The 24,345-nt window shown below is 47.0% G+C and overlaps 1 protein-coding gene across 1 annotated transcript in view; it reads left to right on the top strand.

Annotated features, from left to right (window-relative positions):
- Positions 1-24,345, top strand: part of GSG1L (GSG1 like) — a 67,391-nt gene that overhangs the window by 29,156 nt on the left and 13,890 nt on the right. Inside the window, exons 3-5 of the mRNA XM_054180740.1 lie at positions 11,291-11,443; positions 16,476-16,587; positions 21,239-21,406. Coding sequence (XP_054036715.1) covers positions 11,291-11,443; positions 16,476-16,587; positions 21,239-21,406 — 433 coding nt within the window. The remainder of the gene's footprint in view (positions 1-11,290; positions 11,444-16,475; positions 16,588-21,238; positions 21,407-24,345) is intronic.

Here is a 24,345-nt window from a genome sequence, read left to right as displayed (position 1 = left end):
GAAGACGAGGAGGCAAGATTAAGGTGAGATCCAGGTGTCAGTTCCAACAAGAAACACAGGAACAACAAATAGACATCAGGAGGAACAAGGGAGAAGGACCAAAACTGTAGAGGAAATGGTATTGTACAGGTAAAGAGCAAGAAAGCCAAAGACCCATTAGGTCTCTGGAGCACTCGCCATAAAAATCAGCACCAACTCCATGTTTTGCAGCTGTCAGTGTGCTCATGGCATCAGCTCTGGAACTGAGTGTTTAATCCATAATTAGATTTTCCCTGATGTGGCAGAGTACCATGTGGGTGCCACAGGCTATGGATGCTCAGCTCTCGATGAGGAATAAGAAAGTGCAAGACGATTGGTGTCACTTTCCACAGCAACCTCTGTTCCCTTTTGCTTCCTTTCCCAGGCAGGGTGACAGAAGCCTGTCCCCTTTTGCAATTACTAGGAAGTTCTGGGTCCCTCCCACATCGTTTAGGTCAACTGCCATACCTTACAAAGAGGACTTTGTCTTTAGAATTTCATCATCAGAAAACAAAACAAGGAGAAGGGACCATTCCCATCCAGCACACAGGTGCTCTTCCCCATCTCCAGACCAAGTTCACAAAGGAGGACACACAGACCTGAGGCTGTCAAAGTGAGCATAACTTTTTGTTGCTGGTAACATGAACAAGAGTAACAACTCAGCATCTCCCTGGGTGCTGCAGCATGCACGGAGACCCAGAAGAAGGATGAAATGGTTTTGCACAAAGAAGGAACAACACCTGCACTATGGCTCCCTCTATGCAAAATCACACCACCCTCACCCAAGTTCTGCCCTCAAGTTCTTTTGTCTCCCACTTTGGATGACATCTATCAAGATGACTAGTCCAGCCTCTCCTGGTTTCCTTGTGGTGGTCAACAATTCAGGGATCTTGAGAACAATGACTGGGAATCATGGGCTAACAGCAGCACTTTCTTCCTCAAATAACAGCATCAGTGTCTGGGACTAGTAGCAATGCCAATGAGAAGATAAGAAGGATGCACACTCTCCAGAACAATGCTGCTTGGACACTGATGTCTCTCCAGCTGCTCATCAATGCAGCACCTGGCTTGGCCTTCAAGTGCAGTGCTTTGGATTTCACCTCAGCTGGGTGCAATAATCTCAACAGTTGCTCAGGAGCACAGATTGCTCATCTCCACTGTTTGTTGCACAGGGATGTGGGGAGTTTTGTCAGATGATGAACTGTGATGCAGAAAAAACCCCAAAACCTTTACTTGCTTGTGCCAGAGTTCTTCAAACAGACCAAGGCTGAACTGACAGAGGAGTGACTTGAGATGATGTCTCACTGTAGCTCAGACTCTGACTACCAGAGCAGATGTGTAACACTGAATTGTGAGGAGCTTGTCCAGTATAAACCCTTTCAAGATCTCTTTGGCTGCCTGCACTATTGTCTGCTCTGATTACTTGCTCAGAGGGAGCATAGCACTGTCATGGTTCAGATGACGCCCCTTTGATCAGATCCTTGAGTTCTTCATCCAGGAAGCCAGTGAGAAGGGCTGGTAAGCAGCAACCACAGCTCATCTTCAGCAGGGAGCAGTGGCTGAGCCAGCGGGTGTTTCTAAGGAGGAGGAAATCCCTCTGAAGCATTCTGAATATGTTTACCCCAATTAGAAAGCTAATTTTCTAGCTGAAAGGGCCTCAAATATCAATAGAGATGTGGGACTACTGCTTGGTGGTCATTGCTAAGGGAACGCTGGTGCTTCAGCAGGCAGTGTCACAAAGCTTGGCAGGCCATAGATTAATTTACAGGGCTTTTATGCTGGCATGATTTGACAGCCAGTAGCCAAAACTCATGACTAACATTTTCATGCACACGATTCCTGCCCATGCTGCACATAACATAGTTAACATGACTCAGCAATCTCCTTCAGGAATAGCAGTATGATTTTCCCAGAAGAGCTCCTTTACGAGCAAACAGCTCATGTTTATGGATTAAAAACGCTTTGAACTCTAACAGCAATTTCTCTGTTGGCCACCTCTTCACTGTTGCCTTGAGGACATGTACTAACGTTGGAGCTTTGACAGGCATTTTTATGACCTGGCCAGTCTGGTGAAGCAGCCAGGAGGAGATTTCAATATCCTTATTTCATCTGGAGATAGGACCTCATGATCTGGCATCAGAAACTGTTGGCATAGTGAGCTGGCACCAAAAATCAGCTTTCCCCATTTGCTGACAAGTGTGCATAGAGCTCCATGGCTGCATGTGACTGTAGGTGGTAGGAGGCATAGCTATGCATTTAGACTCTCTAGAACTGGCTTGTCAGCTGCATTGATCTCAAAAGTGCAACACTAATTGAAATTAAAGAACTTTGTGGTTCCAGAAACAGCAGCAAAAGATTCTTTATTATCTTGCACATAATCCCATTCAGACGGTGTCCAAGTTCTTGGTATTTCAGTCCAAATCACTAGCAAGTCTGAGAACAGCTTGAATAATGCAACACCAGGCAACTAAGAATCACCTTTGCATGTTGTGGGGAAAGAGCACAGAAGAGCACAGTCAGTAATCTCTTGACATTCTTGAGGTTTACTCACAGCTCTCTCACCACAAGTTGGAGTCAGCAACTATTGCTTTTCTGTGTGTGTGTGGCAGGAAATGGCAGTGGATTTGAACAAAGAATACTTGGTGGTTTGATATCTGTTTTCACTGGGATACTGTGAATGGTCCCCAGTGTTTCTCACTCCAAAGGAAAAAGGCCAGATGCATACCAACAGAACATCCTGTAAAAAACAGCATCTACCTCAGTTTAACAACCATATGTGGCAGGGAGGTTGGAGTAGGTGATCTCTGTGGTCCCTTCCAACCTAAGCCATTCTATGACTCCACAATTCTGTATGCCTTAACTTAGATGCCAAACCATCAAAATTAGCTCAAAATTCCTGGAAGTCATTAACCACACTGCTCTTACTCCAGAATTCACTGAAATGTGGTAAAATGCCTCAAGTTCTAAGCAGGATTTCTATTGACTTTTGTCAGAATTGCTGTTTCAGAGAAAATTCAGCGCTGGAAACTCTTGGAACAGTGCTCCTTAGTGAGAAGCAATGATGTGTTCATTTACAGTGCCTTCCCTGGAGATCAGGGCTGATTTGAACCAAGGTCAGGTTTTGTGAAGAATTTTGGAGCCCTGGGAGTCATTGCAGGCTGAGTTAAAGCTTCTTTAACTCAACTGTCAGAAAACTTTTCAGCTTGTTTCATTCACTCAGACCTGTCTGCACCAGCCTTTTCATCACCAGCTTTGCAGAAATGCACTCAGTAGCCATGAATCTTCTTTCACAATGTTGATGCTGCCCTCCGCTGTCTGACAGAAATGCAAAGGACTGATCTTGTCAGATGTGCCATGAGGTACTGGAGTTCCTTAGATTCCAGTGATCATGTCAGCAGCAGTTACCTTTTTTCAGACACAAGGAATGGCACATTTGCTTCACTCAGCAGGAACAATCCTGATGCAGGGGCTAAGTCCATGATGAGGTATTGCTGATGCTTCTCACCATGAACTCCACAGAGAAGATAATCTCTTGGGACATTGGTGAAGAAATAATAGCTCAGAGACACAAAGAAACTCAGTAGTGTCCCAGGTAGCTTACTGATTTTCTTATCAAATAAGAATCTCTGGGCAATGACGGAAGCACAGATGAAAAAACAGCTTGCAGCAGGGGTATGTTTTGATTGCAGGCAAAGATGGTGGTCAGAGTGCAACATGTCTTGAGATCAGATGATATGAAGGTGATATGATCACTTCTGAGTCCCAGGCTGTAGGCTGCCGTTTTGCCAGTGAGTCCCAGCCTTGCTATCTCAAGTTCTAAGTGAGCAGCACGCCCACATCCTGCACTACCAGTGCTTTCACGTTGCAAGGAGTTTGTCATGAAGATGATGACCACTTTACCTCCTGGAACAGCTTCACAGTCTGTGGTGCTCAGCTTCAGAACAGTGCCACCTGTGACACACAGCATAATATCCTGTGTGGCAGGAGCAGAAATCCAAAATGGCCCAGAATGAACAAAAGTAACTCTGTCCCTGTCAGAAACACTGCTGTGAGTGTGACAGACTAGGTGGTGTAGAAGCAGCAGAGTCAAAAATGGCAGGATAAGGTGTGTTACAGTGGCAGATGTTAATGGTACTGAGATGGGTCATCAGGATAGAATCATAGAATTGTTAGGGTTGGAAGGGACCCCAAGCATCATCCAGTTCCAACTCCCCTGCCATGGGCAGGGACACCTCACACTACATCGGGTTGCTCATAGCCACATCCAGCCTGGCCCTTTTCACAAGGGATGAGTTGGGCCAGACAAGTCCCTGGGGCAGAGGACACTTCCACCACCTCCCTGGGCAACCTGTGCCAGTGTCTCATCACCCTCATGGGGAAGAACTTTTTCCTAACATCCAATCTGAATCTACCCACTTCTAGTTTGGCTACATTCCCTCACACCCTAAAAAGTCCCTCCTCAGCTTTCTTGTAGCCACCTTCAGATACTGGAAGGCCACAATAAGGTCTCCTCAGAGCCTTCTCCTGTCTGGGCTGAACAATCCCAACTCTCTCACCCTATCCTCATATGGGAGCAGCTCCAGCCCTCTGCTCATCCTTGTGACCATTCTCTGGTCACGTTCCAACACATCCAGATCTTTCCTGTAATAGAGGCTCCAGAACTGGATGCAGTACTCAAGGTGAGGTCTCACCAGAGTGGAGCAGAAGGGAAGAATCACTTCCCTCAACCTGCTGGCTATGCAGGATCCTGGTGCCCATCCATCTGCAGCTTGTCAGACACCTGTTTGGGACATAGAGGACAAATAAACCATGATGTGTGACAGAGACATGATAGAACAGGTCACTGTCAGCTGCTAGCCTGAACAAAAAGGCACATTTTTGCTAACTTACAAAAAGCTCAGAAGACACAAGGAGGACTCAACAGCTGACATCCTCTGTATTATCTCAGGGGATCATGGACAGATTGATTGAATACAGGATTCTTGGTGCTTGTTTGCTGGATAGATTCCTTGCACATATTCCTGAGAATGTGTGCTCAGGAGCATAAGTGAAATGGGGTTTGGCCTGAAAAGAAAAGCCTCTCCCTTCCTGCCACAATGTCACAGTGTGATTCTCTGCCAGCTGAGCAGGGATGACACACTGTTAAATGCTGCACATGGTGAGCAGGAGGCAGGTCAGAACCTGAAATATTTCTGCATTAACAAGGAAGGTCCTTGGCAGGACAGGCACATCCCAGCTGAGCTCAGTGCACAAACCTTCAGCAACTTCTGTGCCACCTAACAGCGTGGGGATCAGGCAAGGAGATAGCATAAGGCCAGAACAGAAGAGGAAGTTACTGACTGATAAGAAACAGGTTGTTCAAGTAGGAGTCTCCAAAGGAATTAAGTGCTGACTCTTCTGGGTAAAACACTTTTCACAAGAGATGAGTTGGGCCAGACAAGTCCCTAGGGCAGAGGACACAGGCTGGTGTCCCTGGAGGTGTTCAAAAAATGTGCAGACATGACACTTCTGGACATGGTTTAATTGCCAAGATGGTGTTGGGTTGACAGTTGGACTTGATTTTAGAGGTCTTTTCTAGGTAAAACATTTCTGTAATTCTCTGATTTGATGGTTGGAAACAAGATAGAAAAGGTTACAGCAGAAAGCTTGCAGAAAGAGAAAAATCCTTTGGAGAGCTTCTTCCCTATCACCTGGAATGACTGAGGCCTCCTCAAGAGAAGGAGCTCTCTACTTGGCAGGAAGGAAGTTGTAAGAGATTGGAAGTGGAAGTAAAGTGATGCCAGGTGACTGTCTCACAAATCTCATGTGGAGAGAAGAGCAGTGGGAGGTCACTTCACCATCAGCACAGAACAGAAATACATTGTCTCCTGAATTAATCACCTGAATCAACCATTCTGCTTTTGGCAGCTGTAGGAACTTGCACACTCCAGATACAGACTGCATTTTCTGGAGGTTATTGTTTCAGATGGAACTCAGAATCAAAGCAGGCCAGACAGGACATACCCAGAACTGTGCAAACGTTGCATGTGAGACTCACCTTCTGTGTTATTAAAGGCATTTTAAAATGGCACAGAGCAGATCTTGAGTACACACCATGAAAAAAGACATGGGAGTTAGGAACAGGGCCCCAAAAAAGAAAAATTGCCTATGGGAACCTACCACAATCTTTGTATCCCACTGGAAAAAGGTTTCATGAGACAGCAAAACTTGTCTCATTGAGGTGCTCATCAGAGCCAAAATTCAGCTCTGTTTCTACTTCGGTTACTACTACCCCAGCTATCTGCCTCCCTCCAGTTGCTCCCTCAGCACATTAGACTTGACAACTGTGCAACTAAGAAACCATGGGATGGTTTGGCTGGGAAATGGCCTCTAGAGCTGCTGCTGAAAGCATATCCATTAGACACAGCTGCTTAGGGCTATGTCCAGTGGAAATCTGAACATCTTCAAGGGCAGAGATCTTACAGCCTCACTGTGCCCCTTCCAGTGCTTCAGCATCTTTTAGCTTATCTCAGTCTGGAATCTCTGATGTTGCAGACTGTGGCAATGCCAGCGATGAGCAGTGTGAGCAATCTGGCAGTGCAGGCCTAGAGCCTGACATGGTGGTAGGCCATGCTCAGCATAAGTGCAGAGCCAGCTAGCAGTGTACCAAACAGTGCTGTGCCTGCAGCATGTAACTAAAACAAGGCACTGGTAGCTATAAACATAGAAAGTTATCTTGGGACAACAGGACATGCACCTGCATCAACAACCTCACGTGTCAGCAGTAGTTGGACCAATAATCTATAACAGTGTGATGTGTGGTCACTCATAGGGAACCAATGAGTCCATGCCAACAAGGCACTCTGAGTTTATGTAAATTGTAGAAGTTCCCTTGCTACGCACTTCTGCCTTTCCTATCCCTTCTTCTTCTATGCTTTACTTTACTGTGCTATACTCTTACCATAGGCCTGTGCCATAGGCCTGCAATACTGGAACAATAAAGGAACGATACTCGATCATACTGATCAGCTGTATTGATTCCAATCTCCGTCGTCTGATAGCAGACTGTGTCTTATCCTACTCCTCAGCTCTAAGAGTCTGGCTCTTTTATCTATATTCTTCAATTGAGTGACTGTAAACAGCAAGAGCTTCATCTTCACTTCTACAGGATGGGAGGGTAAAGCTCTTCCTGCCTTACCTTGTACTTCATGTGCTTCAGCCCCCTGGCACCTCCTTACTGTCCCCCATGTCCTTGCAGCTCTTCAAATTGTAGCAAGCCCCTAGCTTTTCAGGTTTGAAGATCTCCTTGTAAGGTTATGCTGTTGGAGAAATCACTGCAGTTCCATTTGGCCAGGTGGATCCCATTTCTCTCAGTGACCCTTCTTGCTCAAAGACACCCCTATAGTTAGAGAAGCCAAAGCACTCTCTATGAAATCAGCCACACAGTCAAGTGTGCCTCCTTCACCAGCAGAATAAAGAGCACCAACAGGGCCCCCACGCCCTCCACCCCCACCTCCCACAGCCCTCCTGTCACTCTGTGCACAAGGCTCTAGCAGTATCCCCTCTCTTGCTTTCTGAACATGTCAAGTTGGAACCTTCCCTAGGGACGTGTTCATCCTCAGATTCCTGCCCTCTCTCAAGCACACTACACTTGCCTACAGCATCCAGCTTCAAGCACTGATTCATAGGTGGGCAATAGATAAAACTTGTATACAGCTAATGAACATCAGCTGGTCCCCCAAGCAATCAACTAAATCCCCACAGATCCCTTTCTTCAGGACTGCGCTCCAGCCCCTGGGATGCACACATCCAGAACTGCAGTGTTCCACAGACAGAATCCAGCATTTGTCATTGTGACATCTCACAGAGTTGGTGAGTTCCCAGCACTCAAATTAACCAGGATCTCCCTCTCAGGCCTCTCTATTCTGAAGGGACTCAGGGTCTCCTGATTTAGAACAGAACAGAACAGAACAGAACAGAACAGAACAGAATAGAATAGAATAGAATAGAATAGACCAGGCTGGAAGAGACCTTCAAGATCATCGTGTCCAACCTATCATCCAACACCACCCAATCAACTAAACCATGCACCCAAGCACCCTATCAAGTCTCCTCCTGAACACCTCCAGGGATGGTGACTCCACCACCTCCTCAGGCAGCCCATTCCAATGGCCAATCTCTCTCTCTGTGTAGAACTCCTAACCTCCAGCCTAAACCTCCCCTGGTGCAGCCTGAGACTGTGTCCTCTTGTTCTGGTGCTGGCTGCCTGGGAGAAGAGACCAACATCCGTCTGTCTACAACCTCCCTTCAGGTAGTTGTAGACAGCAATAAGGTCACCCCTGAGTCTCCTCTTCTCCAGGTTTAGCAACCCCAGCTCCCTCAGCCTCTCCTCGTAGGGCTTATGTTCCAAACCCCTCACCAACTTCGTTGCCCTTCTCTGGACTCGTTCCAGCAAGTCAACCTCCTTCCTAAACTGAGGAGCCCAGAACTGGACACAGTACTCGAGGTGCAGCCTAACCAGTGCAGTGTACAGGGGCACAATGACCTCCCTGCTCCTGCTGGCCACACTGTTCCTGATGCAGGCCAGGATGCCATTGGCCCTCCTGGCTGCCTGGGCACACTGCAGGCTCATGTTCAGCCTACCATCAACCAGCACCCCCAGGTCCCCCTCTGCCTGGCTGCTCTCAGCCACTCTGCCCCCAGCCTGTAGCACTGCCTGGGGTTGTTGTGGCCAATATGCAGCACTTGGCACTTGGATGTGTTCAATCTCCTGCCCTGGGACTCTGCCCATCTGTCCAGCCTGTCCAGGTCCCTCTGCAGAGCCTCTCTACCCTCCAGCAGATCAACTCCTGCCCCCACTTGGTGTCAACTGCAAATTTACTGATGATGGACTCAATGTCCTCATCCAGATCATCAATGAAGATGTTAAAGAGCACAGGGCCCAGTACTGATCCCTGGGGCACGCCACTGGTGCCTGGCTGCCAGCTGGATGTGGCACCATTCACCACCACTCTCTGGGCTCAGCCTCCAGCCAGTTCCTAACCCAATGCAGTGTGCCCCCATCCAAGCCAGGGGCTGACAGCTTGGCCAGGAGTTTGCTGTGAGGGATGGTGTCAAAGGCCTTGCTGAAGTCCAGGCAGACCACATCCACAGCCTGCCCCACATCCACCAGGCAGTCACCTGATCATAGAAGGAGATCAGGTTGCTCAGGCACAATGATCCACAAACTTTCTTAGCATGAGGCTCACTCTTATGACTAGATAAATGATTGATAAAAACATTCAAGAGAACTGGTCCAGCAACCAAGCCCTAGCAGCTAGCCACCAGCCTTATGACCACTGACTACAGCTCTTGGAGTCCAACCCTTCAGCCAGGTGTTGATCCAAGGAAGCAGCGATTTGAGCCACACCACAGTCCTAAGCTGCAGTCACTGCTACAGCACTGCCCTTGTGGGCACATACCAGCAGTGAGCATCCTCCAGAGTGGAAACAGGGCACTAATCCTCTGGGCAGATCTATTGTGTGTTTGGGCTGAAACATTTTGGAATTAGAACTCTAACAGGATTGTTAGTTAGCTGCCCTAGGTTCACAAACTAATTCCAACTCAAACCATTTCATCATTCCCTTGTCATAGAAACTTCTGATGGTAAGAAAATGAGGCAAAATCCCTTCTTAATCCTGCTGCATAGCAGAACAACGCCCTTGTTGTCCCTCACTCCTATTTCCTTTTGGAAGAGTGTGCCAGTTGCCCTGATACCAGGTTGATGAATAGAAGTGAGACAAACAGCTGACTGCTGGTGATAGATGCAGTACTGCACATGCAGGCACTGTCAGAAATTAAAAGGTTTATTTATTAGTCTCTCTGTAGTATTGTTGAAGAACTCCAAAGGTCAGATCCTGTGGCAACAATGAAGAGCAGACGCTAATTAGATGTAATCACAAGAACAAGTTCCCAGACAAAATGTGAGCTGAGATCAACCTGGTCACTGGGAACACTCCAATCCTTGATATAAGGGAGAGTGCTTATTGGGTTTGATCAGCTCAAACCAGGCATGTTCTTACAGGGAGGAGAGGATGTATTAATACAAGTGAAGCCTGGAGCAGTCTCTATGGTTACAGCTAGCACTGCCTAATATAAGCCATTGTCTTCAGATGCCTAACTTTCCACGTTTGAAGTGCTTAGACTGAAATTTTCCATCACTGCTCATTGTTTCCAGGTGAATTCTCCAGCAATCAGGTTAGCAAATGTACTGAGGAATAGTAGCAGATCCTCACAGAAGCCTGGCAGGGACTCAGTAGTATCATCTGTTACTGTCCTCTCAAAACTACCCCATGGCTTGGTGACTTTAAAAGACTCAGCAGATCCTGCTAGAGGTTTTGGGCTGAAGTTTCCAAATGTGACACCTGCAATGGATGAAGCAGTCTCATCCAGGCACTACCAGATGCTGCCAGACCCACTTGCCAGGGCACAGCCCCAAAGTCCTGCAGCACAGGACATGTCAGCTCTGCCCTTCCTCTGAGAGACTGATTATACCTTGAGGTTGAGGAAACAGAGGGCAGTCCAAATATAGTGTCTGCAGCTCTTCAGCTGCATGTGTTATCAACTGCTGGCTCCACCCCACCACTATTTTGGAAGTTTTCCCATCAGTCCCAGCAGCATAGACCTGTGCAGTGGATCCAAACACCCCAGGTTAGAACAATGACTCTGCAGGACACCAGTTCTTAATAACAGGCTCTTAACATTGTGCTGGGATAGGCACTTTAAAACCTGAACTGAAAACCTCTTCTTTGAACAGTCTTATGAAAAAGAGATGCCCAAGCCTGGACATCTCCCACCAGCCCACATACTGATGGGCTATCACCATAGTGTACACCAGATACTGCTCCTCTAAACCATGACACAGGCAGGGGAAATAGACACTGTGTGCTACCTTTTGGGTCAAAGGAACCAAGAGATTCTGGATACACCTAAAAAGGTTCTTTAGCCAAGCTGGGATCTTGGCAAGGTGACAGCTCGTTCTGTCTGTAGCATCTTTACCACCCTACCACTCATCACATCTTCATTCACCACTTCTGTTTTTCAGAGCTGGGGTAGTGGTAGGGTTAATGGCTGGACCTGATGGTCCTTTCCAGCTTGAGTGATCCTATGATTCTCTGCTTCCCTATACTTAAACTTCCTGACTATATAATTACTCCTAGATGGTCCTGGTTCCCTAATTATTTTTTGTCAGACTTTAACCTCTTGAAAGCATTTAGCAAATGAAGTGACTGGTTGTTGCTTTTGTGCATTGCAGGTGTCCTGTGGCTATCAGTAGTATCTGAGGTGTTGTACATCATGCTGTTAGTCGTCGGATTCAGCCTTATGTGCCTCGAGCTCTTTCATTCAAGCAGTGTGATAGATGGGCTCAAGTTAAATGCCTTTGCTGCTGTCTTCACTGTGCTTTCAGGTATGAACCTTTCCTTTCCCTTCTGCCCAAGGAGCCACCACAAAACAAAATTCTAGAACTCTGAAAATAATCAAGGCCAGGGGCTACAAGGCTCTTCCATCCCCAATTACCTTTTGCTTTTTTACACCAGGGTGTTTTTTTTGGTCCTTTAGAACAAGGACTGCACAATGGATTTGCCTCTTGCCATGGGGAAATGAAAATACATATCCCTGATTTCACAACAGCAGTGCAGTAATTAGCCTTCCCCCAGCCCACACAGCCATTACCAGAGCCACAGCCTGAGCCTCCATTTCCAGCATCATCATACTGACTATCCAAGAGAAAATGAAAAACACAGTGTTGAAAATTCTTTTCTCCATGCTAATCCTAAAAGTAGGTGAAAGCTTGATGCTGCAAACTAAAGAAAGCAGCCCATCTTATTCATTAGCAATGAAGAGAATGAAAAGGGTTCTTAACCATCACACTTAGGAGCAACCCCAAGAGTAATGCGGGGACAAGTACACCTCCCAGAGCAACTCTTTCAGGCTATTTTCATGCTCGGTCTGTACTTGGAGCTCTTCAGCATTTGAGCTTGCAGAATTCACTTCTTTAGAAGAAGTTAGCTCATCTAATCAGGTTACCAAGCACATGGTTAGGTGTGCTGACTAACTTCTGTGCTGGCTAAAACCTCTACTTGCCAGAATTTATATGAGCAACCAACCAGGGCTGGCTTTTGTGAGCATGGAACTCTCAGGCAGAAAGAGCTTCTGCATTGAAAGCACGTTTTATTCTGCTGTATCTCAAGCTGAAAGAGATTATAGCGAGCAGTGTACACTCAGGGAAGGAGTCTGCATCTTCAGGGCTGGCATCAAATTGTGAAATACACTTAGTGCTATGAAACTCAGAGCAGAAGTAGAGATGAAAAGAGAGGGGAAGGGGGGAATCTAATAATATGGTTTTTCAGCTTTAGATGTAATTTGGACTTTAAGAAAAAAAAGTCAGTTCAATTTTCAGAATCCAACTATGCAGAATTCTTCAGCATTTAAACAATTCTTTCCATGCTGCTTCTCTTTCCCTTCACCATTAGCAGCAGTTTGGAAGTTTTGTAGGAATTACAAAGTTTCCTTTCCTACACATCTCTCTATTTTTATTTTGTTCTTCCCTCTTTATAAGTACAGTGCCATGATGTTCCAAAAATAAACTTTAACATTTTACAGGGGGAAAAGGAGAGAAAAATAGAAACAAGGAGGAAAAAAAACCCAACAACCCAAAACAACCCAACCTCAGAACGCTGCTAGGTGTTATTTTCAGTGACAGAGATATCAGAGGAAAGAAGAAAAGCATATTTATTTAAGGTCAGCATATTAATAATGACACAGCTTAGCAGAAATTAGGTGACAAAGACGACTTTGCCTTGGAACAACAAATATCTCATTAAATCCACACTACTATGAGTGCAAGAGGATCTTCATATTCTCATAGATCAATGGCTAGAGGTTGGGAAAAATTATCCTGACAGCCTGGCTACTCACTGCCCTTTCCTAACCTCTTACGAATCATAAAAAATACCCCCCAGCACACTACAGTTTTGGTAACCCTCTTAGCCTCATACAAACTAAAAAGCTCACCCGTGTCTCTCGTGGAGTATTTATAATAAAATGTTTTCATTCATGTGATATATTCCATAAATCCTATTTTTAGTAAAAAACTCTCTGAAAATGCTTTAAAATAGATTGCCTTTTCCAGATTTAGTTCCTTGAGCTCTCCCATTAATGATGCCTAGAAACATCTCTGCTCTGGCGAGGCTAATGATTTCAAACCAACTCGAACTGCTCACCATTTCTGCACTTCCATACACTCCAGTCCACCATATCTGCAAGCATCAGTTGTCCTGGACCTGACCTGGGGGGTCATGAACCTATTTTGTCCTCTTTGTCCAGCCTTAAACTGCCAGTTGGAGAAAAGCTGGTCTTGCAAATACAGCACTTATTGAGTTGTGTTACAAGAAGTCCATCTTACAACAAAAGGTACCACAGGAAGGCCCCAAGGGAAACTTGGCAAGACATATCTAACATAGACCAAACCAATGGGTAACATCAGGAACAAACCAAACCAATAGTTTATGAAGGAACACAGTGAAAGAAAGCTTGGTACTGTTATGCTACAGCTCATGCATGGTGTGCTGCCACTCACTGCACAGCCAGGTACACATCCACTCCATGCCCTCATCACCATGAGGCAGACAAAGCAATAAATGCCACGTTGTCACTGTGGTCCCTGTATTACAGCAGGCTTTGCTGATGACCTCCTACTCACCTCTATCAGCAGGCTGTCATCCGGGCCTCCCACACAATGAAAGGGCTGAACATTGCTGAAACCCCATTAAGGGTTTGCACGACAGAGCAGAGCAGATCAGCCTTGCCGAAGCTAGTCCTGGCTGTGTCAAACCTCCTGATGTCTCTGAGTGACTGTGACATGTCTCAGGGCAGTCTGTAATATTTTATTAAGGTTGCAAAATTACTGACAGTTGCTAGAAGAACAGCAAACCCCAAACTTGAAGATCAATGCCATAAGTGTCAGCTGGAGAAAAATTCCCTGGCTTAAAAAGTACAGCAAGCTCCCAGAGAATCATGGAAATTAAATATAGCCAGAAAGAAGCAAGGTGTGTACCAGTTTGCTGAGCTCCCATTTGGCCACCCACCCTGCCAAAATATCATTCCCTTCAATGTGAATTGCTCCTTCCACCTCCTAACTTTGCAGTGTGTCACACCAACACGAAGCAGCTGAGCAAATCACCACAGCTTCTTGTAATCAAATGTCTTCTTTCAGCCTCTGCACTTGTTTGTATCAAATATGACATTTGTCTTGCTGAAGGTCCTGCTTAACATACCCACAACACAAACATGACATTCTTCAACTGCCCTCCCCCACAATTGCCCTGAATCATCCACATGGTTGGTGAGACTAATAAAGTGCTTTAGACTGAAAGTAAGCAGGAAGGAAGAACTAAAATGCAGGTCTGAGAAGGGATCTTCCACATAGAGGAAGAGCAGTTGTGGAGAAAAGTAGATGGTGAGAGAGAACAGTAAATGGTGAGTTGAGTTGAGGTGCAAAGTGTGTGGACCACATTGTACCCCACCATGGCAGAACATCAGTATTTGTGCCTTGAAATGCTGTCACAGCACAAGGGGCTTTTAAACATCAGTAGGTCCAAGATCCATTTGGGATGTGATGATCCTGCCCCACTCTCTAGCTAGCTGCCTGAACCCGTGCATTTGGTGAGCTCAGCTGGGAGCTCCATTCCAAACTGCCTAGGCCCTAAAGCAGACACATCCCAAACTACTGTGCTAGGACATTTTCCAAGCATCAGAGCTGCTGCTGGCCACCACTTCCTGAAAAAGTGGGAGGTTGTTTTTTCCTCAGAGAGTGTAAAGGGCAGGAGGCAGGTGAGAATGCCTGAATGCCAAGGGCAGGAGGCAGGTGAAAATGCTTGAAAGTAAAAGTCAGGAGGCAGGTGAGAATGCCTGAATGCCAAGGGCAGGAGGCAGGTGAAAATGCTTGAAAGTAAAGGTCAGGAGGCAGGTGAGAATGCCTGAATGCCAAGGGCAGGAGGCAGGTGATAATGCCTGAAAGTAAAGGTCAGGAGGCAGGTGAGAATGCCTGAATGCCAAGGGCAGGAGGCAGGTGAGAATGCCTGAAAGTAAAGGTCAGGAGGCAGGTGAGAATGCCTGAATGCCAAGGGCAGGAGGCAGGTGAGAATGCCTGAAAGCAAAGGGCAGGAGGCAGGTGATAATGCCTGAAAGTAAAGGTCAGGAGGCAGGTGAGAATGCCTGAATGCCAAGGGCAGGAGGCAGGTGAGAATGCCTGAAAGTAAAGGTCAGGAGGCAGGTGAGAATGCCTGAATGCCAAGGGCAGGAGGCAGGTGAGAATGCCTGAAAGCAAAGGGCAGGAGGCAGGTGATAATGCCTGAAAGTAAAGGTCAGGAGGCAGGTGAGAATGCCTGAATGCCAAGGGCAGGAGGCAGGTGAGAATGCCTGAAAGTAAAGGTCAGGAGGCAGGTGAGAATGCCTGAATGCCAAGGGCAGGAGGCAGGTGAGAATGCCTGAAAGCAAAGGGCAGGAGGCAGGTGATAATGCCTGAAAGTAAAGGTCAGGAGGCAGGTGAGAATGCCTGAAAGCAAAGGGCAGGAGGCAGGTGAGAATGCCTGAAAGTAAAGGTCAGGAGGCAGGTGAGAATGCCTGAATGCCAAGGGCAGGAGGCAGGTCAGAATGCCTGAAAGCCAATGTCAGGAGTTTTTTCTGTGTAAGCTGAAGAACCATGCTGGCCAACTCAAGGAGCAAACTGGCTGCTCCATGGTTCAACTGCAACCCTGTTCTCTAACACCACAGTGAGTACAGAGTGTCTGACACATTGCCTCGTCTTCACCCAGCTGTAGTCCTCTCAGCAATATACAGTGGTATCACGAAAGCAAGCCTCATCAACATTCTACCATCCGGTGGAGTCCTCTCACCACACCTCATCTGAGGTCACTTAATTTCCTTGTGTGACTTCCAACTGTTTTATAAGTGTTCAAACATTTAAGTCATAGCAAGAGTTCAGACAAAACCTCACTGTGTGGTGTTAACACAGTCACTCCTGCACTGCCCACGGAAGCCTCTCCCCTGACTCTCTTACCTGGAGCCCATCAGTGATGGGCTGAGTGAGATAACTTGTGGGTGGCCTACTCCTGTTTGGCAGCAGTAAGGTTGGTGGTGATGCTAATTGTGCCACATTTTCTCCAAGGATTTTCTTTCTTTATCTCTTTTCTTAATTGAGAATTCAGTATGATGTAAAACGATGAGCTCTCAGTCACACCTTTCCTCTGCCCATGCAGCTCCCTCCTCCGCAGAAACAGGAGGCATAAAAGTACAACAAAGGGGGGTTTGGAGCTTCCAAAGCACTTCCAGCAATAGCTATCTCATGAATTAGAAAAGAAAGAAAAAAAACAACCCTGACACATAAAACCACGAAAAGCATTAGCACAAAAATTCCTGTTATGATCCCTGCTTCTCAGGTCTCTTGGGGATGGTGGCACACATGATGTACACTCAAGTTTTCCAAGTGACAGTCAGCCTTGGGCCAGAGGACTGGCGACCACATTCATGGGACTATGGATGGTCCTTCTGGTAAGTGGCACCACCAGTTAATATCTTTTTCATTTCTGAGTTGTTCTGTCAGTCTGGGGGGAGAGTGTACAAAGCAGCTCAAATTTTCAGGAACGTGCCTAGGAATTTCCAGCTGCCCAAACACTAGGAGCAAAAACCCACCGTGGCCATGTGCTTGTTGGGGTGTAGAGGACAGTTATCAATGAGCCTGCAGCAGCAGCTGTGCACATCAGCAGGTACACAGCATTTGTAAGTAAACAGCAGCCACAATCACCGACACAGACTGAGCACTCTCATTAAACTTCAATTTAGCTACATAATTGCCATGGCATTTCAGAGACTTTCAGCTTGCCTTTTTTTTCCCCCCTGCTTTGTAATTAATGTCTCCGTTGAACCTTGCAGTGCAACTTTTCACCCAGCCACAGAGGAAGGCAGTAGTGCTCCTGGCACTGCCACGCATCCCTGTGGATCGCAGAGAGGCTTGGGGGAAAGCAACGTGAGAGATTTGCTTTCATTTTTGGGTTTTACCTTCCCCTTTTATCTTTGCAAAGCCACATAAAGCCAATTTGATCAAAATGCATCAACTATGGTATATTTCTTGCAAATTTATGAGAAGCTTAACAAGAATAGGAGGCTGTGGAGAACAGAAATACCTGCGAACAACAATCCTGTCCCTCTAGAGACATCAGCCTCCTTGGATAGCTAGGGAAAAGACTTTCTGTTTTTCATTTCTAAATATAGGGTATTATTTTTGTTCCCACCTCAAAGCACAGACAGCAACCTTTGCTAACACAAAAAAAAAATTAAATAGAAATACTTCTTATGCACAGGACTGCAGGGAATTATTTGTCTTTTCTTCTCCCCTCACCATCCTGCTTTTCAGGGAAGAAGTTACTAACATTTTAGTAACATGTTACAAAATCTGAATGGCATTATATTTAAAATGCAGCTTATTTGGTGGAACAGTGATGAATATTTATTGCACGTGATGATGAATGTCTAAAGATACTGCATTCATATATTGATAATATTTATATAAATATTTATAACAGCTCTGGAATAATAATTGTATCATTATTAATATATTTAAATACTAAGGCTCGTTCTCTGTGAGTTTGTCTTCAGTATTCTACTTTCCATTTTGCTGCAATACTCAAAATTCAGAAGGTTGTTAAATGTCTAGCATGATAAAAAACATTTAACTCATTAGATCATTCTCTTTCATCTTGGGCAAGACAAGAAACCCCATGTGTCAGAATGAGCTCCAGAGGCTGGCAGGTCCCATAGGACATTAGGAGCCCTCCCTCATCCTACTCCTCCTACTCCTGCTTAGATTGAGGTGCCCAGCACCCACCCTGCAATGGCAGGTGTCAACAGGTCCTGCTGTCCTAGCCACTGCTACAGCCCCTGCACGTAGCTCTCTCAGACACCCAGTGCCAAGACACAGCAGCTTTGGTTTAAAGAGCAGGACTGGCTCTGGGAGAGGTCATGCTGTGGAGAATGCTGGAGATAGCCACAAGCAGGAAAAGATACCTGAGCAGCCTCAGCTCTTCCCATATTCCTGAAGTGGGACCTCAGTGTCAGTCTGTACAGTGTCTGTTGGTTCACCCCAGCTAAAGCTGAGCCCTGCTCAAGCTACTGTTGTGGCTAAGAAGCTTCTCAGATTTGGTAACCTCTCCTCTCCCTCCCCAACACCTTCCAAGGCAATGTATTTGCCTCTGCAGGGTGCTGGGCAAGGTGCAAACTTCAGCTCAGTTACAGTTTCCCTGGGACAGCTGTGAACAGCAGCAGCATTTTCAACCCACAGTGGTGCTAAGCAGCCTGAGGAAGACCATGGAGCTCCCTGTGCCATGCCAGTGATTGGTAGCAGACCAAAGGTCCAAAAGTCAAATACAGCCAAAACAAGGCTTTTTCCTTCCAGCTAACACTAAATCACCACTGCCATATGAATGAGAGCACTACAACCTTCCCAGACACTGCCCAGGCATGAACACCTTCCTTAAGAACGGTTAAAAACAAAGACCCACCTAGCCTGGTGGAGTTTGGAACTACATGTCAGAATTTCTTTCTCCTCCCTCTGGGCTCAGATGATGGCCCAAAGCATGAGCTTTAAATGCCCTGAAGCAGTAGTGCAAACATCAGCATTTTTTACAGCCTTCTGTAACAAGCATCACTGCAGCATCCTACCAGACCACCTATCAGAGCAGAGAACTGCCACAGCACCAAAAGGTGGGGCCGGGGAACAGCCTCCCCAGGGCCAAGAGCCAAAGGGCATGGGTAGAGATCTAGACTGCCACTCCTTTCCCAAGTGCCAGTGGCACTCTGACACTTTGTTTCCCCTGTGTTGAAAGAATAATAAAAACAACTCTCCTCAAAATGAGAAATTGCTGCTTGCCTGCCATCTGCTCAGATGTCCCAGGGGTGAAAACACACCACTTGGTCTCTGTTATCCTGCCTGATTCACAGGCTGCTGGCCAAGCCTGAGGTTGGTCTGTGCTCTGGCACAAGCCAGGAGAGGGCCAGGCAGCTGTCCAGACAGGGGGGTTCAGTTGCTCTAAGGGTCAGTGGATAATCAAGCTTGGCTATAAAACCTGGGCTGAGCCACAGAGCACAGCCCTGAGCTCAGCTACCAGAGAGAGACACTGCAGGTACAGCCCCACCACAGCAGGGCACAACTGGCATGGAGGGGCTAGAAAGGTCTTCAGCTAAGATAGGATGGAACTCTTACAGATAGGAGAGCAGCTCTTCACACTTAAATAACATTAAACCAAGGTCCATAAAAACTAAAACTTATCAATCATAATTGTCCCATTATTATGATTTACCAAATGCCAGGCCCAAGGTCACACAGAGAGTCTTCATTCTGTATTTCCTTCTCTGAACCTTTCAGCATTTCTGAGTCAATTACTGGAAATTATCAGAAACTTTAGAATGCCATTTTCCTCCATATGCCATTCCCAGGCACCATCCAGGCACAGTGAAGCATGTGGGTTCAGCTGGCTTCAGTCTTAATATTGTTTAGGAGCCCAGCTGGAAACTTCTGGGGCCATTGGAGCTTTTCCATGAAGGAGGAAGACACTTGCCAGGCTTCCCTGTGCCTGGACACTCACACATAGCATGACTTTCCTTCCACTTCTCCACCCAGCCATGGGAAACCTAAGGGAACCTCATCACCCCAGGCTTCACCACATTTCCTTCTAGTTTGGTTGCATCTGGCAAGGAGGTTAAGAAGCGAGTAGGGAAGGGCTGCCCCCACACACTGCAGTGCCAGGGGAGGCCCCGAAGGCTTTGCTGTGCACTGAGCTCTCCAGCACTCAAATGAGCCCTCCCCGTTTACTCGAACCAAGGTTTCTCCCTGATTCTTCTCTTTATGAATATGTGTTCTTGTTCAAGTTTTGCCTCATTTGAAATGAGAAACTGTTTCCTCGTCTGCAGCTCCTCTGCAGGATGGGAAAACAGCTCCCGCTGCGGGCTCTGCTGATAATGTCTATTTATAAGATAAACTGCTGGGGCTGTTTTCTTTCTGCTCTGCATAATTGGCATCAGTGTTCAATCTGGGTATAGAAAAGGGGACAGAAAGGAGCAGGTAAAGTGTGTAGCTGCCACAGATGATTAAGTTAAAATTCCAAGTTAGTTAGAAAGCCACTGTGAACTCTGGAGCTGGAGCTGATGGGCTGAATGTGAAGTCAGGGAGGCTGTGTGCAGATAAGCTCTGCACACAAAAGGAGGAATCCAGAGCCTTTTTGTAGCCCTATTTCATGCTCTAAAAGCATCTAAACTCCTTGGGGCCAGGAGTTTTCCCCAGCCACATCTGAACTTGGTATCAATGAAGCCAAGGCTGGGAGGGTAGAAGGCACCCAGAGGGCAAACGCAGTCCAGAAGCAGGGAACAGAGCAGCTCCCAGCTGATGTCTCCTTGCCAGGGGACCCAGGACAGCACTTCCTGCTGTTCCAGCCTAGCTTTGGGCCAGTGACTTAGTTCTTCCACTTTCCTTCACCCTTTGTCTCCCCATGCCCCTGGTTGGTACCTGAAGGTGTCCTGTCACTGGCTGACCAGCACTGCCTGCATACTTTGGGCACTGCCCTCAGGATGGATCTCTCCACAGAATGGAAGTGCTGTCTTCTGTTCTGGTTAGGCTTTCAAAGACCAGATATAAGCCAGGAATACTTGAAATGTCCATGAACTAGGAAAGAAGGAAATACAGTACTGTGATGAAGGCATAAAAAACATCATAGAAACCATCTCTGCAGTAGCATTGTGCACAGTCAGTCTCCCATGGAAGCTGGACACCTTCCCCTGGTCCAAGAGATGTGCTGCCCACAGCATTACTCCTTCCAGGGGTTCATTGCTGCTCTGTAGATTTTAGCACTTGCCTGCAAGGCTGTGAAGCATTTAAAAGGGGAATCAAGAGGTGTTTGGTTCTTCTGTCAGAGCGCACCAAGTGTTCATGTTCACACTCTGTCACACAGCTCTCTGTGGGATGAAAGCTGTGTCCAGCCCCTAGCCCAGCATACTGCCCACAGGTTGTATGAGGTAACAAGAGGCAAAGGCATTTGTCACTGCTGACTTACCTGCCTAGTCACACCCTGTGTATGTGTGTCTCTTGGTGTCAGAAGCATAACATGAGCTGCTGTCTTAACCCGGCTATGTCTGCTGGTTTCTCTCTCCACAGCCTGGCGTGGGGCTCTTTCACCTGCTGCATGGCTGCCTCCGTTACTACCTTGAACTCTTACACTAAGACTGTCATTGAGTTCAGGCACAAGCGCAAAATCTTTGAGCAGGGCTTTCGAGAAGAACAGAACTTCCTAGACCAGGAAGCCATCAAGTACTTCAGAGAAAGGTCAGTGCAGTCAGTCCCTCAATCAGGGGAGGTTTCCATGGGCTCTGCTAGTCTCAGCAAATCCCATCTCTCACCCATTTCAACACGTGGCAGTGAAGCTTCTGAGGTACTTGGACAAGATGTGTGTTGAAGACAACACAAAAGATCTTCTCTGATTTGTTTTTTCCCTTAAGTTTTGTGATGTCCTAGCGCCTGTCTTTTCTTACATACTTGTAAAACACAAGACTGACAAGCCTGTACCGGATGCATCTGGTGGTAGGAATTCATAAGATGCTCTGCAAGCTGGTATTTCCCCTTGAGAAAGGTAAAACTGTGGGGATACAACAAATACTACAGCCACCCTCTCTCCTCTCTCAGCAGGTGTAATAGGCTCCTCCAATAATCCTAACAGCTGCTGAGACATTTTTCAGCCACCACTGGCCACTTGAAGTTGCCATCTTCCATAGCCACATGCCTACAACCCATCCTAGGCTTCTCCACACTAATAGAGCACATACCTCATATTGCATTGCAGATTAGTCATGAATAGAATAGAATAGAATAGAATAGAATAGAATAGAATAGAATAGAATAGAATAGAATAGAATAGGTTGGAAGAGACCTTCAAGATCATCGTGTCCAACCTATCATCCAACACCACCCAATCAACTAAACCATGCAACCAAGCACCCTATTAAGTCTCCTCCTGAACACCTCCAGGGATGGTGACTCCACCACCTCCTCAGGCAGCCCATTCCAATAGGCAATCTCTCTCTGCGCAGAACTTCCTCCTAACCTCCAGCCTAAACCTCCCCTGGTGCAGCCTGAGACTGTGTCCTCTTGTTCTGGTGCTGGCTGCCTGGGAGAAGAGACAAACCTCTGCCTGTCTACAACCTCCCTTCAGGTAGTTGTAGACAGCAATAACATCACCCCTGAGTCTCCTCTTCTCCAGGCTAAGCAACCCCAGCTCCCTCAGCCTCTCCTCACAGGGCAGTGTTCCAAGCCCCTCCCCAGCTTTGTTGCCCTTCTCTGGACTCGTTCCAGCAAGTCAACCTCCTTCCTAAACTGAGGGGCCCAGAGCTGGACACAGTACTCGAGGTGCAGCCTAACCAATGCAGAGTACAGGGCACAATGACCTCCCTGCTCCTGCTGGCCACACTGTTCCTGATGCAGGCCAGGATGCCATTGGCCCTCCTGGCTGCCTGGGCACACTGCAGGCTCATGTTCAGCCTACCATCAACCAGCACCCCCAGGTCCCTCTCTGCCTGGCTGCTCTCAGCCACTCTGCCCCCAGCCTGTAGCACTGCCTGGGGTTGTTGTGGCCAATGTGCAGCACTTGGCACTTGGATGTGTTTAATCTCCTGCCCTGGGACTCTGCCCATCTGTCCAGCCTGTCCAGGTCCCTCTGCAGAGCCTCTCTACCCTCCAGCAGATCAACTCCTGCCCCCACTTGGTGTCAACTGCAAATTTACTGATGATGGACTCAATGCCCTCATCCAGATCATCAATGAAGATGTTAAAGAGCACAGGGCCCAGCACTGATCCCTGGGGCACAGCACTGGTGCCTGGCTGCCAGCTGGCTGTGGCACCATTCACCACCACTCTCTGGGCTCAGCCTCCAGCCAGTTCCTAACCCAATGCAGTGTGCTCCCATCTGAGCCAGGGGCTGACAGCTTGGCCAGGAGTTTGCTGTGGGGGACAGTGTCAAAGGCCTTGCTGAAGTCCAGGTAGACCACATCCACAGCCTCCCCACATCCACCAGGTGGGTCACCTGATCATAGAAGGAGATCAGAGTGATCAGAGAGATCAGAGAAGGAGATCAGAGAGTGGCACTGACACTGCTACACCCACCACACAGGGTCTTAGATGGACTCTTAAGTCCTGGCTGAGCCCTGAAGGCCAAGAGATGCTCCCTCACTCTGCCCATCACCACACACTGCCCACTAGCTGCACAGCTGACTCTGTGCTCTCTTAGTTGGCCCACATGGCTGCACTGGGTACTTGCTGCCCTAGTTCTTCCAGAAGGTTAAGGCTTCGTGAAGAGCACACAAATACTGGACTCACACTACAGGGAAGGTGTCATGAATTCCACAGAGATATCTTCATGGAATGAAGAGCTGATAAGTACAGAGAATCCTCACCAAAAGCTAATCATTGGAAGTATTGCTAAGATGTTTGGGGAGACAAAACATGAGGAAGATTCATTCTTCTCCTTCTGACCTGCGTGGCACTTTCTCAGGGGAAGAGGAGGGTACTTGGGAAGTTCTGAGGAGACAGAAGATTTAAAGTGATCAGACATCGCAGTGGTGAGGTGAGGAGCTCTCCTGAGCAGGAGGAACTAAGAACTTCATGCTTTGCTTTGGTTACCCAGCCTTAACAGTCTCTACTGTTACAGTCATTTCTCTGCCAGCTCTCAAGTTTTCACTCTACCTCTCAGGCATTCTAGAAAGCTAAGAGAAATTAGTCAAACAAGCACAGTTTTCCTAATTTTGCACTTAGAGATGACAGTGAATTTTAAATAATTCTCTGGGTGAGAAATAAATCCCAGCCACAGTGAAGGGGACGTGGTCAGCCACTTCTCCTGAGCAGAAATCAACCCTTGGCCAGGGAAAATGTTCAGCCAAGGGCAAACAGTCAGTCGAGGAAAAAGAAACAACCAGGTGAGTTATTGAAGTGAGAATTGCAGATGAGAGGCCAGCAGAACTGTAAGCAAGAGAATATGGTGAGTTACACTGGGAACTGCTGAGGAAACTTGATCAAGTACCACTACTGCCCTTTCTGAAGCAGTAAACACCCAAACTCTTGAACGGCAAGGAGGACAGTAAACCCTCTTAACTCACACAGGTATTTGTGTGTGGTTTGATTTTGATTCCTCCTGCACTCACCCTATTACACAGCCAGCTTTTTAGATAGATGTAAATCAATACCCCATACACCTTACATTCAAACCCATGTTGTAA

The sequence above is a fragment of the Dryobates pubescens genome, chromosome 4 (assembly GCF_014839835.1).
Source record: "Dryobates pubescens isolate bDryPub1 chromosome 4, bDryPub1.pri, whole genome shotgun sequence".
In the NCBI taxonomy this organism is placed as follows: Eukaryota; Metazoa; Chordata; class Aves; order Piciformes; family Picidae; genus Dryobates; species Dryobates pubescens.
This window is presented reverse-complemented; position numbering and strand designations above follow the sequence as displayed.